The sequence below is a fragment of the Aotus nancymaae genome, unplaced genomic scaffold, assembly GCF_030222135.1.
Source record: "Aotus nancymaae isolate 86718 unplaced genomic scaffold, 86718_ANA_hifiasm-v0.15.2.pri h1tg000010l, whole genome shotgun sequence".
Taxonomy (NCBI): Eukaryota; Metazoa; Chordata; class Mammalia; order Primates; family Aotidae; genus Aotus; species Aotus nancymaae.
The window spans coordinates 28,857,107-28,870,778 of NW_026988421.1; the positions used below are offsets into that span (position 1 = coordinate 28,857,107).

The 13,672-nt window shown below is 59.3% G+C and overlaps 1 protein-coding gene across 5 annotated transcripts; it reads left to right on the top strand.

Moving 5' to 3' along the window:
* The first annotated feature begins 101 nt into the window (after positions 1-101).
* On the top strand, positions 102-10,385 carry FGF8 (fibroblast growth factor 8). Of its 5 annotated transcripts, none has more exons than XM_021672965.2 (6): positions 4,374-4,610; positions 4,703-4,739; positions 5,261-5,347; positions 5,565-5,745; positions 8,943-9,049; positions 9,880-10,385. In XM_021672965.2, the coding sequence occupies exons 1-6, from the start codon at positions 4,579-4,581 to the stop codon at positions 10,168-10,170; spliced, it is 735 nt and encodes a 244-aa protein (XP_021528640.2). In that variant the 5' UTR covers positions 4,374-4,578; the 3' UTR covers positions 10,171-10,385. The 5 variants fall into 5 exon arrangements, with proteins under 5 accessions (XP_012294812.1, XP_021528640.2, XP_021528643.2 ...); XM_021672968.2 differs by having other exon boundaries at positions 5,598-5,745; positions 9,880-10,363; XM_012439389.2 differs by lacking the exons at positions 4,374-4,610; positions 5,261-5,347 and adding an exon at positions 102-175 and having other exon boundaries at positions 5,598-5,745.
* The last annotated feature ends 3,287 nt before the right edge of the window (positions 10,386-13,672 follow it).

Genomic DNA, 13,672 nt, shown 5'->3' on the forward strand with positions numbered 1-13,672 from the left:
GGGGGTCAGGCCAACTCCCACCCCCAGCCTCTGGGCAAGGGGGAGGGGCCCTAGGATCTCGTGGGCTGGTGGTTCTGGGGCAGGTGAGGTCAGTTTTGAAGACCGTGCGTCTGCAGTACCGACCAGCACGCTCTTCAGCGCACCCCTAGAGAAAGAGGTTCTCCCCCAGCCCGTGGTGAGGAACTACGGGTTCAACCCTCAACCTCCTTCCTCAAGTTGAGGACAAAGGGAGATGACGCCCGTCTGTGTTGTGGTGATCTGGGTCGCAGGCGCCCTTCTCCGCTCCAGCGGGACTCTGCTGAAAATGCTTCCCTGGGGAGTCCGGCGGAGGGGCGGCCTGGCTGGGAACCATGGGTCTCGCTGCGGCGCGGGGTAGGCGGGGAGAGTGAAGGCGGGGCTAGCGCCCTCTGGCGGGTGAGGTTGAAGCCGCTAGCGGCCGTACCGCTCCTCCCGCCCCCTCTAGAGGCTCCAGGAGGGCGCCGTGGGGCCGGGACCTCCGGGTCCCGCCAGTTCTTTCTGGGCGGTCGAATCTTGAGCAGAAGGCGGGGGAATACCATTGAAGCTTGCGTGCATGCGTGCGTACGTTCATTCATTCTCATTCGAAGGACTCGAGTTGGAGCGCGGAGTCGGGCCGCGGCCCTCACTCCTTTTTCCCTTCCTTCCTCCTCTTGGCTCCAGGCTCCAAAGTCCTCCGCACGTGCTTAGCAGGAGGTGCGGGAGATTGGCTGAGTGCCTCGCAGAGTCAGCTCTCCCGAGAGGCCTCCCTAGCTGACCCATCTACCCCCTGCGCGGCCCCGCCCCAATATTAACCCCACCCACCCCCCGCGATGCCACTGATCGCTCCTTGCATTCCTCGCCAGTTTTCCGGGCCGGTGTCCTGGTGGGTGCGGGCCGGCGCCGAGCACGCTCCTGTCCGCAGTGGGGGCCCAATCCACATCAGCCTCTCGGCCCAGGAGTTTCTTGGCCGGTTGGGGCGCCCCGCGGACGCAGCTGGGCATGGTTTTTTCCTCTCTCCCCCTACTCCCTCCTCGAGCCCCCTTCTTTGCCCTTCAAAGTACAGTAGGAGCGCTGCTGGCTCACTGTGGCCTCCGGGCGCTAGGGGATGAAGGCATATGCCCGAGTTGCCAACCGCTGGAGGAAGGGCAGGCTCCTATTGAGGGGCCGAAGGGGACGACTTCCAGACAGCGGCCAAAGTGCTTAACGTAGTCTCGGCGATTTGCATTTGAACGGTCAGCAGTGAGTCCGCGGCGCTTTGAACGCCCGGCGCAGGAAGCGCGCGTCGGAGTCTGCTGCGGTCCCCGGCGGGTGTGGATTCGAGGGGCCGGGGGCTGGGCTGGGATCGAGGGGGGCGTTTGGAAATAGGCTGAAAGAGTGTGTCTGGGTCCCGGCGAGGGCGTGTCTGCGGAGAGGGGCCGTTTGTGTTGGCTAGGAGTGTGTGTTTGTGTTTGCAGGCGAGAGAGTGTGTGTCTGTGCGTGTGTGTGTTTGTGTTTTCGGAGTGTGGGGGCGGCCGGGAAAGGTGGCCGGGCTGTCACTCAGCGATCAAATTGACAGGCGCTCCCTCATCTGGGCCCAGGAGCTCTGATTGCAGATTCGAGGAAACAAAATAGCAATTGTAATTACCGGGCTTTGATAAGATAAAGGAGGGAGGGAGCTGGCCGGGAGGCGAGCGAGCCAGAGAGGGAGGGAGCGGCCTGCGGGAGCCCGGCGGGATATTTGCATCTGTCAGTCACGGGTGTGCCCGAGCCGAGCCAGGTGCTTGCTCCCAGGGTGTCCCCATCTGCTCCTCTCCCCGATAGATAGGGACTTTTGGGGAGATGAGAAGAATTTCAACGAACTAGGTGAGGGTCCACTTCTCAGGAGGGTTTCCAAATCCAAATGTAAAGGAATCCTGGTTCAGCACAGGCTTCCTGGCAGAGGCTGGGACAGGACTGAAACTTGACCTGTGACCCTTCAGATCCCAGGACACCCATCTCCTCTGGGGCAGAGGAAGGAGGGTGGCTGAAGACCACTGAGGCTCAGCCCAGGGCCCTCAGAATCTTCTGGGTGCTCCACCACCGGAGCTGAATGCTGGTCTCTGCCAGGGGTTCTGCCCCATCCCCATTCCAGGGAGGGGAAGGTGCTCCTCTGACTGTGACCCCAGGACCATGCACACACTGTTGGGGGTGGGTCACCCTCACCCCTGCGTGGGGCCTACTCCCTGCTCTGCTTATCACACTGATGTTCAGAGTCCATGGTGAGAGAAAGCCTGTTTCTCACAGAAGTGCCTGTCCCCTGCTCTCTATCTCTCCATTCATTCATTTGTTCATCATATTCACAACTAAACATGGTTAAGGGCTGCTGTGTACAGGGATGAGGGTAAGACCACGAGCAAACAGACATCGCCCTTGCCCTCTTGAAGCAGTGCAGAGAGGGAAATAGACACTTAAGGAATTGTGACTCAGGCCTTGCACAGAACACAGGGAGGTAAGGGCTGGCTTGGGCTGTGGCCACTTGAGCCCACCTGACTTACTTCTGCCTCATGGGCTCACCTCCCCATGAGCTTCCGAGGAGACAGTGCCTGCCAAGCCTGTAGCAGATACAAGTGCTCATAACTCGTGGTGCTGCTGATGATAATCTGTTGGGAGAAGGTGAAGGCATGTCTTCCTGGAGAAGCTGCAAATGAGCTGAAGTCTAAATGCTCAGCCACTTTCCCCATCACTCATTTATTCATTTCATTCATTCATTCATTCATTCATTCATTCAATGAACTCTTAGCTGCAGAACAATTCTATCCAGCATTGTGCCACGAACTGTGATTTCTGAGCACGTAAGACATGATTCTTGCCACAAGGTCTGTGTGGGCAAGAGCCCACTGAACAGACTCCTGAAGTGAGATGGCAAGTGTGCCCAGGAAGTCTACTTCTCTGAGGAGGGATAAGATCTTGGAACACACCCTCTGAGTCTTTTCCCGTCTCTCCATTGCTCAGTGTTTGCATTGATGTCTAGGAGTCAGAAAAGACGGGGCCCCGGGAAAAGTGGGACACGGAACAGGGAGGGAGGCAGGGTCTGGTTGTGCCGCTGGACTAGGGCTGCCCGCTCCTTTTGGCCTACTGGCTTGGACCCACACCAAACCCTCCAGCCCTACCCCCAGGGACATGGAGGGTCAGTGGGGAAGGGTAAGTTGTGGGTAAGGGCAACAGTCTGGTAGGGCATCACCTGCTCCTCACAGGGTACCTGTCCCAGGACACCCTCTGCCCACCCAGGCTGCTTCCACAGAAGCAGTGTGGGGGCTCAGGGTTTCCAGAAACCTCAGGGGGGAAGCCACGAGATCAGGGGCTGGGAAAGGCTTAGACAAGTGCCTACCTTCTCCTTTGCCCCAGGCCCAGCTGACCAGCCCCTGCCTAGAATACCGTAGATGTGTAAATACCTGTGAAATGAAAAATGAATGGGGCTTTGAAGGGGAAAGGGCTGGGTGGCCTCCATCAAAGTCCCTTCCCCCAGGAAAAGCTGCTGAGAACAGTTATTTTTGCCCTGCTGCCTGCTGGGGTAGGGGGACAGTGGGTCCTGCCAGGCACCTCCTGGCTCCCTCTTCCACACAAGTGGCTAGGGGTGCCCCTAAAGATTCAGGCTAGTGTATGTGTGTGGTGAGGGGCACAGGGGAAGGGGTGATGGTGATAATGGAGTCGGGGGGGGCAGGCATTTCTGGCTCCCAGGGCCTCCTCGGGAGACTGAGTGAGACTGGGGAGACCGGCAGGATGGGGCACGAGGCCGAAACAGGGGAGCGGGGTCCGGGTGGCACCGTCACGCACTGTGCCAGGGCCGGGTGCGCAGCCCTTCACCGCACGGTTAGCGGCGCTCCTAGCAGGCTGGCCTGGCAGGACACACAGTAGGTGGCTTTGAGACCAAGGCGTAGCCGGGGACGGGGGCGGGGGGGGGGATGGAGCGGCCGGGCCCCGAGGCAGAAGACCCAGCCCCGCCGGACTCGGGCGCTCCGGGCAGTCGGGAAGCCCCGGCCCAGGGTCTCCCGGCCCCGCAGAGCCCGAATCACCAGTCGCCCCCATCCCTGCGCGTCAGGGGCCCTAGAGCTCGCGGGGGGCAGGCCGGGGATAGGGGGAGGCGCCCAGACCGGCCGCCCCCGCCCCTCCTGCGGGTCCCCAGACCCCTCCCCTAGCCCAGACCCCCAATCCTGGACCTGTCGGCCGCCCCGCCCCGCCCCCGCCCCGGGCTGCGTCCAGGCCCCAGTTCCCAGCCGGGGGCTGCGGGCTCCCGCCGCCTGCCCCGCGCTCCCCCCTCGCGCCCGGTGCGGCGCCCCCCGCCCCCACCCCTCCCGCCCTCCCACCTCCCCACCCACCCTGCTGGCCCGTGACCCTCCCGCCCGCTCCGGCTCCCGAGCAGCCTGCGGCCACCGGCTCCGACAGCGGCGCACAGCGACTCGGCGCGGCGCGGCGAGCACGACGTTCCACGGGACCAGCGGAGCCGCGTCGCGATCGCTGCCAGCCTCAGGCACCCGCACCCTTTCCGCCCGCGCCCCGCTCCGCGCGTCACCCCGCGGGACGGCGTGATCCCGCCGGGCTCTCGGTGCCCCGGGGCCGCGAGCCATGGGCAGCCCCCGCTCCGCGCTGAGCTGCCTGTGAGTACCGCGCCGCCCTGCCCCGCCGCCCGCCCGCCGCGCCCCTCGCCTCACCCGCGCCTCTCTCTCCCGCCCGCTTTTGTCTCCCACAGGCTGTTGCACTTGCTGGTCCTCTGCCTGCAAGCCCAGGTGAGAAGCGCTGCGAGGAGGCGGGGGCCAGGCGGGCCGGCGGGAGACCCGGGTGGGCAGCGCCGGGCGGGGGCACCGGGACTGACCCTGTGGCCGGCGCGGGAGGGCTGAGGGCACCTTAGAAACCCAGCCCCGAGCCACCCTGAGGAGGGAGCTGAGGCACAGAGAGGTAGCGCCCTGCCTGAGGTCACACAGCGAGTGAGTGGCCAGGATAGGAGCGCAGGTCTCGGAGCCCAGCACTGTCCCCCACAAATCCTCGCCGGCTGGGGCATAGGGAACACCGGGCCGCCGAGGAAGGAGGCAGCCGGGACCAGGGGATGGATGTTTGATGTCAGGGGAAGCCGGGTGACTGCAGCAGAGACTCTCTCCGCGTCCCTCGGGGGAGTTTGTGACCGGCTTGGCCCAATGATCGGGTACCCAGGTCCCCTGCATTCTCAACATTTGCTCCGTAAATTTGTCTTTATAAATGTCAGGGGTCGGGAAGCGCTGCCTCCCTACTTAAAAGCGCCCTGCTCCTCTAGGAAGGCCCCGGCAGGGGCCCTGCGCTGGGCAGGGAGCTCGCTTCCCTGTTCCAGGCTGGCCGGGAGCCCCAGGGTGTCTCCCAACAGGTGGGTCCAGCTTCTCCCCGGGGCTCGTTTATCCTGGACTGGGTCTGCCCGACTTGCCTGGGTGGGGGATGGTGGCCTGGGCTGGCATGTTGGGGGAACCCCTAGCACCTGCTGGCGGCTTGGGGCAGTGAGGGGGACGCAGGGTGATGGGGCCACTCGGGCCCCTGGGCGGAGTAGCATTATAATGGAGTGTTGTGTATTTTTCAATTTCCTAAAGGTAACTGTTCAGTCCTCACCTAATTTTACACAGCATGTGAGGGAGCAGAGCCTGGTGACGGATCAGCTCAGCCGCCGCCTCATCCGGACCTACCAGCTCTACAGCCGCACCAGTGGGAAGCACGTGCAGGTCCTGGCCAACAAGCGCATCAACGCCATGGCAGAGGACGGCGACCCCTTCGGTAAGGCACGCTGAAGGTCGCTTGTGGCATGCGCGGCGCCTGGACTGCCAGCCCCAACTGCACTGGCCGGAGGCCTGTGGGGTCCCCAGCCCAGAAGGGAAGGAGTTAAGGCAGAAGGGTGTCTTGAGGGTCAGCTGGGGAAGAGAGGGCTGGGGAAGGGGCACTGGGGAGTAGTACTTGGCCACAGGTGCCCCTATCCTGCCCAGCAAATGAATGAATCTAGGAATCTCCCTTTACGCCTCTCCACTTCATACACCCCTCCCCAGCTGCAGGTGGAGGCAGGGGGTTCAGGGGGAGGGGGCCCAGGTTTAAGGGAAGCTCTTGAAAGAGGATATGTCACCAGGGCCCACAAAAGGAGAGTGGGAAAGAGAAGGGAGAAAAATCCCCTCAATTCTCCCATGTGGAAAAGGAAAAGGGGGTTGCTGGGAACTTTTAAATACTTTGATCAGAAGGGTCAATTACACGTGGGGACTGGGCTTGGAACAGGACTCTCTCCGCTCCACTCTCCCAGGAACCCAGGGGGCTAGGGCAGGACTCCCGGCTCCCTGTGGGGTGGCGAGTGCGGGGAGCTACTGCCGGCAGGGAGGCCGAGGACTGATTGATTTCTAAAACATTCAATATTCCTGGCTTGAAACAGGGCCAATTTCCAGAGTCCTGGATGTACCAGGAGAAAAGCAAGCCCTCTGGGCGGCTGGTGTTGTTTTTAGAGAGCGATTATTGTGAGTTTAAAAACCTTTAAATAATGACCACGTTAAACAAGCATGAAAGGAGAGGGGAAGACTCTATTAAAATGTAATAAAAAGGTGAGGCATTTTAAGAGCTAAGAAGAAAAATGAAGAATGATATAAAACAGAAAAAGAACCAGCTTTTTTTCAGATGTGGAGTTTGAAAGGAGTTTCAAGTCTGTAAATGTTAAAAAAGAGGTTCAAGATTGTTCTCTCTGAATCTCTGGAGAGACCCCCGCGTCTGGCAGAGCGATTAAAACTCTTCTTACTTTCACCTTTTTTAACATTTCCTGAATACTTTCTCCTCTTCTTGAGCCAGTTTGGGGGATCGACTATGTCTCGCTGCATTTTTTCTGCATCGACGTAGCTGACTTCCCTTCAGAGCTGGAGGAGGAGGCATAATTTTCCTGGGATAAATCTGTCACTGGGGTGGAAGAATAGGTTTGAAAATGTTAAGCTTTCCAAAAGCCCAGTCGGGAGAGCTGCCGTAAACTGCGGCCCCAGATCCGAGCAGATTCCACCGACCGGGGAGAGAGGGGGCTCTCTGGGTGGGGGTTGGGGTGGCCTGCACGGTGGCCGAGCTTCCCTGCTGGGCTGGCAGAGCAGCCCTACCATCCCTTTGTCCCTCCAAATTGGCTGCTTGCTGCCCTTCTCAGCTTCCAAGGAGAGGGAGCGAATGCCTGGCTCTTCCAGGGTTTGCTCTCTCAGAGCAAATGGCCCAGCATCCTTGGATTTTTGGGAGGGAAGCAGAGCACATGCTGGTGAGGGGGAATTTGTCTTCAGACATCAGAAGAAGTCTGATGCCCATTTCTCTCCTGGGCCATATAGGTGGTTTCCCACCTTCCCTAGTCCCTGCCCCATGGCAGCATAGGCACTGGAGGCCCTAAAAACAGAGGCTTAGGGCATTTGGCCAGGACAGGAGGAGTCCGGGGAGAACAGCAAAGAGGTCTCAATGGCTTCTTCACCCGTTGCAGGATGAAGGATGACACAGAGGCACCTCCTTCACCCCTGCCTGCCGCATCTGGCCAGAATTCCCAGAGTGGCATCCTCTCACTCCTTCTCCAGTCAGCAGCCTTCCTGGCTGGCCCTTAAAAATAGCCGCTTCTTGCTGTGGAAGGCAACGCAGGAGAGGGATGAGACTGGCTAGGTCCAGGAGGAGGTGGACGGGCAGGGAGGTGACAGCTGCATTTCCCCTGCTGACTTGGGGCCAGACTGGGGGCTTGGCCAGTGGGTCCCAGCATAGCGTCTATGAAAAGGTGGGGGGAAGTTACAGGCTGGGCAGTGATGGCTGCCTTGCTGACCTCAGTGCCCCCAACCCCTGCCATGGGTTTCAGGGACAGAGGAGGTACCATGTGTCAATGCAGGCTAAGTCCCAGAACTGCTTTCTCAAGGAGCGGAGAGGCTAGGCTCTGTGACAGGGAGGGCAGGAGAGCCAGCACCTCTGTCCCTTCCCAAACAGTGGAGTCAGCCTGACTACTTTCTTGGGGACAACCTGTAAGAGAGGTTTGCATAACTAGGTGAACGGGACAGGCTTCTGTGGCAAGTTGGCTGTCTAAGGGGAAGGGAGTGGGGAAGGAGGCACAGAATTATTCAGCCTTGCTTCCCGACCTCCAGACTAAGAGGCTAGCAGCCCGATTCTCCCTCCTCCTTACCCACAGAAGGTATTTGGTCACTGGGGTGAGAAGCCCAGCTGTGATGAGGCTGAAAGAGAAAAGAGAGAAAAAATGATAGAGTTGTTGATTTCTGGACACTGGGGCTGGGGACCCTTGTGACTGGGAAGCCACAGGGAAGAGGCAGGATCCTCCTGGCAGGTGTCTGAGGTTCTGGGAAAGCAGCCTGCTTTGGGCCGTGTGTTTAGGGGGAGCTGTCTCCACCCCCAGTACGTTCTCAGCAGAGCAGAGCCTGGCGGGGTTCAGAGGCTGGGGGGTGGCCGAAGCTATGAGTTAGAACCCAAACTGGCAGGAACAGGAGAGAATGCTTTTATCTCTGGCCTTGGGACTGGAGGTCACCACTGCACCCCGTTGTTTATAATGACCTGTGAGGCATCTGCACATAATATTCAAAGTTGGAAGGCTCCTCGGAGATCTTTTGATTAGCTGTGGAACTCTGATCAAATTAAATTTTACTTGGAGCCTCAATCTAAGAGACATCACTGTCTGGTTTAAAAAGAGGGTGGAAGGAATAGCACTTTAGCTTTTTCAATCTGATGGTCCCAACACCTCTCTTGAGAACCCAGTTTGAAAACGACGATCCCATCCACTGCCCTCTGTAAACCCAGGGGTGGGGCCTGAGGTCCAGAAAATCACCTTGCCCTTTCTCTGGGCTGCACAGCATGGCAGTAGCTGGGCTGGAGCTGAAGTCCATGTTTTGGGTTCCTGCTCTTTGGAGCAGTTGCTGCTGGGCTGTGACAAGCGTGTGGGCCAGGTGGGGTCAGGGATCTGCCAATAACCATCCTCCTACCTTCTCTGACAGCAAAGCTCATTGTGGAGACGGACACCTTTGGAAGCAGAGTTCGAGTCCGAGGAGCCGAGACAGGCCTCTACATCTGCATGAACAAGAAGGGGAAGCTGATTGCCAAGGTGAGGTCTTGGCAGGCAGGTGTGGTTCGCAGGACCTGGGGGGTGGCTTGGGCTGGCTGGACTCTTCCAGGACAGTCCTGTGGTCTGATCCCAATAAGGTGGCCAGAGGGACACAGGGCTGTCTTGGGGTGCGGGGTGCGTGATGGGGTGCGGGGGTGAGGGTGAGAGATGAAAAGCTATAAAAGGCAAAGGAGGAAGAACGAAGGCTAGGGAAGGGGCTGGGGGGGTTGGTAAATTCCATATATCTTTTTAACAAATCGCCAAATTGCTTTGCTATTATGTCCAATTACATGGTACCAGCATTTGGAATGTTCAGTAAGCCGCACGCCCGGCCCCTCGGCCGAGTTCTAAAATGGCCCCATTAGTCACGGCTCCTCTCCAGCCTCAAGCGCCCCGCTTCCTGGGCTTCTGGGGCTGGGGTCTCAGCGTCTCCTCCCAGACCTCCCCTCCCCCATAGGGTGACTGCCCTGGGGCCAGGGGGCCAAAGTCCTGAGGGGATGAGAGGGGCAGGTGGGGAGACGGGTGGCCAGACTGGTGGGCAGGAGGCCAGAGCAGGCAGGCTCTGGGCCCCTCTCTCTGCTTCTGTGAGTTGGGGCCCAGCCCCTCTGTAGACAACCATGTGTCACTGCTGCCTGGGAGGACAGGAAGTTGCCGGGTGGGCTGCGGGTTGTGAGGGATTAGAGAGCGGTGCCCGGGCAGGGGGTGGGGCCGCGGCTCCTGCCCACCTCGCCATCTGCTGGGGTGCCCACCTGCTGTCTGGGGCCGCTCGCCCTCTGCCTCTGCAGGGGGGGTGGGCTCTGTAACGTGGTGTCTGGCTCCCCTACCTGCAGAGCAACGGCAAAGGCAAGGACTGCGTCTTCACGGAGATCGTGCTGGAGAACAACTACACCGCCCTGCAGAATGCCAAGTACGAGGGCTGGTACATGGCCTTCACCCGCAAGGGCCGGCCCCGAAAGGGCTCCAAGACGCGGCAGCACCAGCGCGAGGTCCACTTCATGAAGCGGCTGCCCCGAGGCCACCACACCACTGAGCAGAGCCTGCGCTTCGAGTTCCTCAACTACCCGCCCTTCACGCGCAGCCTGCGTGGCAGCCAGAGGACTTGGGCCCCTGAGCCCCGATAGGTGCTGCCCGGCCCTCCCCCAGCGCCAGACCACAGAGAGGGGCGCATCCTGATAGGCACCCAAAACTCAAGCCAGAGGAGCCCTGTGCTGCTGCAGGCCGGGCGGGGCTGGGGGAGCCCTGGGTTCCAGTTGTGGATATTGTTTGCTGTTGGGTTTTTGCTGTTTTTTTTTTTTTTTTTTTTTAAACAAAAGAGAGGCTCTATTTTTGTATTCCACTTGGCTGTGGTGTCTGTCTTCTTAACTCTCAGAAAGCCCCATCAGTGGCCTAGACTGGGATTCCGGCTGGAGGTTCGGGGGGTACAGGGGGCTTTCTCTAGCCTGTGCTGCTGAGGCCCCAGCACCTGCAGGGCCAGCTGGCTGGGCAGCCAGGGACTCCACTGCACCCCCAGGTGGGGCAGGAAGGAAAGGACTGTGACATAGGCCAGTCCTTCTAGAAGTGGGTATCGGACTGGTTGCTATTAAATGATTGAAATAGTTATTTAACTTGCATATTCAAAATGTGTGCTGGAGAGTGAGTCCTGCCCAGGGCCGCCCCTTCCCCCAACCTGGCCCCAGCTGGTGGGTGGCTGGGAGACGCAGATAACCAGGCACCAGCTCTGATCGCAGACTCCCTCCAGCCTAAGGACCCATGCCTGTCACCCATCCCCATCACTGTCACTCGAGGGGTTTTCCTGAAAAGGCAGAAGCAGGGAAAGGGGCAGAAAGAGGCTGTTAGCTAGTCCTTGGAGCTCTCAGACATGGACCTCCTAGCACTTCACAGGGGTCATTGCTAACACATCCCCAGCCCACTTCAGGGCCAGAAATCATGGGCGTGCTAGGACAGGAGCTGTAGCCGTGGATTTAATCCTCTTCCAAACAGCGCCTCTCTGGGTGCCTAGGTCCATGTGGGAGGCAGGTTAGACATTCCAGAACTGGTTCTTTCTGAGAATCAGGCTCCAGAAAATGAAAGAAAAGAGCAGCTGCCAGGGTCCAAGGTGGGGGCGTATTGGAGGGGGACCGCCAAGACTGGTGTTAACGATTGTGACATGGAACAAGGGTTAACCTTGGGTGATCTAGTGAGATAGCTGTGGGCAGAAAGCACGGAGCTCAGGTGTTTGGAAGGGCCCAGGGGACTGTCTTCCAAGAAGAGGCTGCCCACCTCAGAGGAGAGGAGCTGGGCAGGGAGGATCTGGGACCAGAAGGGAAGCTCTTAGGCCCAGCCCAGGGCTAAAGGCAGTCATGGCCTTGGGGAGAAGCAGCAGGCCACATGGGGAGTGGACTTGGGAGGGAGGGAGGAAGGGCTGCTGTGGGAGTGGTGGAGCAGGTCCTGGTGTGGACAGAGAAGGGAATGAGCAAGAGTGCACGTGTGTGTTTGCATGTGGACTGGTGTCCCAACACACGGAGGGAGAGCCCAGGCTCCGTGGCAGTTTCCTGAGCGCAGAGCTGGCCCAGCCTTCATCACTGAGGCCTCCCATTGCAGCTGCTCCTGCTGCCTTCCTTATGGGTGCCCCTGGGCTGGTCCCACAGCCCAGCTACTGGGCCACTCCGGAAACCTCATTCCTCTAGGGCTCTGTCCATTGGCATCTCCTGGGGTAGGGAGAACCCAAAGCTGCCTCCCAGAGTTTCAGGCCCAAGTCCCAGGCTTAGCCCACCCCAGGGGATGAGGAATTTCAAGGCTTAGTAGGAAGCTTGGCAGCAGAAAGACTGGCCTGTCCACCCACCTCTCGTGGCCTGCCACAGCGGGTGATGGGCTCTGGAGAGAGTGGGTTTCTCCTGGTGCGTAGACACTGTGGATGTGGGGAAGGGGCTCTGGACGTCTCTCTTCCAGTTCCCCCAGCTCCTAGTGCCTCCTCCTCGGTTCCCTTCCCCCTTTAATTAATTCTGGGTGAGCAGCCTGGCTTTATTGTGCAAGGAGCTGGGGTCTCACTGTGGGAAAAGTCACACCTTCTGAGCAGCTTCTGATGCCATGCAAATGAAGGGACCGTCCAGGAAACGCTTTCATCTGCACGGTCGCCTGTCCAGCCCCTAGCCCAGTAATTACCCACATTTCATTTGTTTGAGAGCAATTCCTGGGGGAAGGCCCTGGGTAGGAGGGAGTCTGGGGGTGGTGGTGGAATGTCAGGCTCTCTGCCTGTGATCCTGGCCACAACGTGGGACCAGGCTGGGCCAAGGCTGGTCACTGGCTAGTCTAAAGCTAGTCCTCAAGCCCCCAGGCTGGGGATGCCTGAGTCCTCCAGGGTGGTGGCAGTGGGATTGTGCCATGTTTGCATCTCGGAAGAAGAGGAGAGCTTTCCAGAGAGCCAGACCTGCCCTCTAGAGAGGAAAGAGACACCTGGATGGGGGAAAGGGGAGGTGGAGGGGGACAGGAGGGTGGGACCTGATCCTTGAGACCACTTGTGGCTTTGGGAAGAGGTTGACTCTCAGTAGGACCCCAGGCCAGGGACTCATAGGAGCTGTGCCTAGATCACCGGGGCTAGGCCGGGCTAGAGCACCCATCAACTTGTTTATCTTTGAGCCACTGCCTCCACAGAGCCCTCACTAATGGGGTTTTACAGCCCACTCAAGCTGCAACTGGCCAAGAATCAATCATTACCGGCACTTAGTGGTTTGATAGTTAACAGCCTGAACTGAAGCCAAACTGGTTGTTAACTGTGATAACAACTGATTTCAAGGGGTTATTGCTGGCCCAATATGCTCAGCCCATTTATTTCGGAGAAAACAAGCAGGGAGCTGTTGCAAGGCCCAGAAAAAGGAGGAGGACCCAGCTTCTCTCAGCCAAAAGGCCCCCTGCAACTCGGTCCTGGAGCTGGCGCTGGCTGCAAGGGCCTGGGGGCGGGCGGGCTAAGGGCTGCTTGGAGTCTTGACCACGCACACCCACTGAGGGCCTGCGTGTGGGCCCAGCCCATCCACACACAAGGCCCTCTTCAGGCTTCCCTGTCCCCAGGACTCACCTTGATTCTTCTCCTGCCCCCTCCCATGATGCCCCAGAAGGATGGTCTCCATGAGGAGGAGCCCAGGTCCAGTGGCCAGGCCTCTGCTTGTCCCCACTCAGCAGTGAGGCTGTTCCCCCTGGCTCATTCCTCCCTCACACGGTGCTCCCAGAGTCCTGCCAAGTATGAACCAGAAACGCCTTTCCTTTCAAAGCCCGCAGAGTCCACCTGGGTCTTGACTAGAAAGAACGAGCAAGAGTTCTCCGTTTCCACAGCACCAGGTGCTGCCTCTATCCCTCCCGTCCTCCCGCAGCCAAACAGAAGCAGGTGAGGCCAGGCTCAAGCATCATTCTAGAACGCTGCTGCTGCGAAAGGCCTCGGGAGTTCCTCACCCTCTACAGATGACAACCGCAGCCCGGACGACCCATGACTAGGGTCAAAGCAGGTACTGTCCGGGAAATCGGGTCTCCCTTCCCATAGCCAGGCTGCCTCCTGCGGGCTGCAGGTCTTTCCCTAATTGCATTCATTCATTCAGTAAATCTTTACTGAGTGCCTATGATGTACCAGGCTCTGTTCTGGGTAAAGGTGACAGA

Coding starts and splice junctions, on each gene's coding strand:
- FGF8 (XM_021672965.2), top strand. CDS start 4,579: ATGGGCAGCCCCCGCTCCGCGCTGAGCTGCCT. Junction 5,746..8,942: donor AGAGGACGGCGACCCCTTCG/GTAAGGCACGCT, acceptor CTTCTCTGACAG/CAAAGCTCATTGTGGAGACG. Junction 9,050..9,879: donor AGGGGAAGCTGATTGCCAAG/GTGAGGTCTTGG, acceptor CCCTACCTGCAG/AGCAACGGCAAAGGCAAGGA.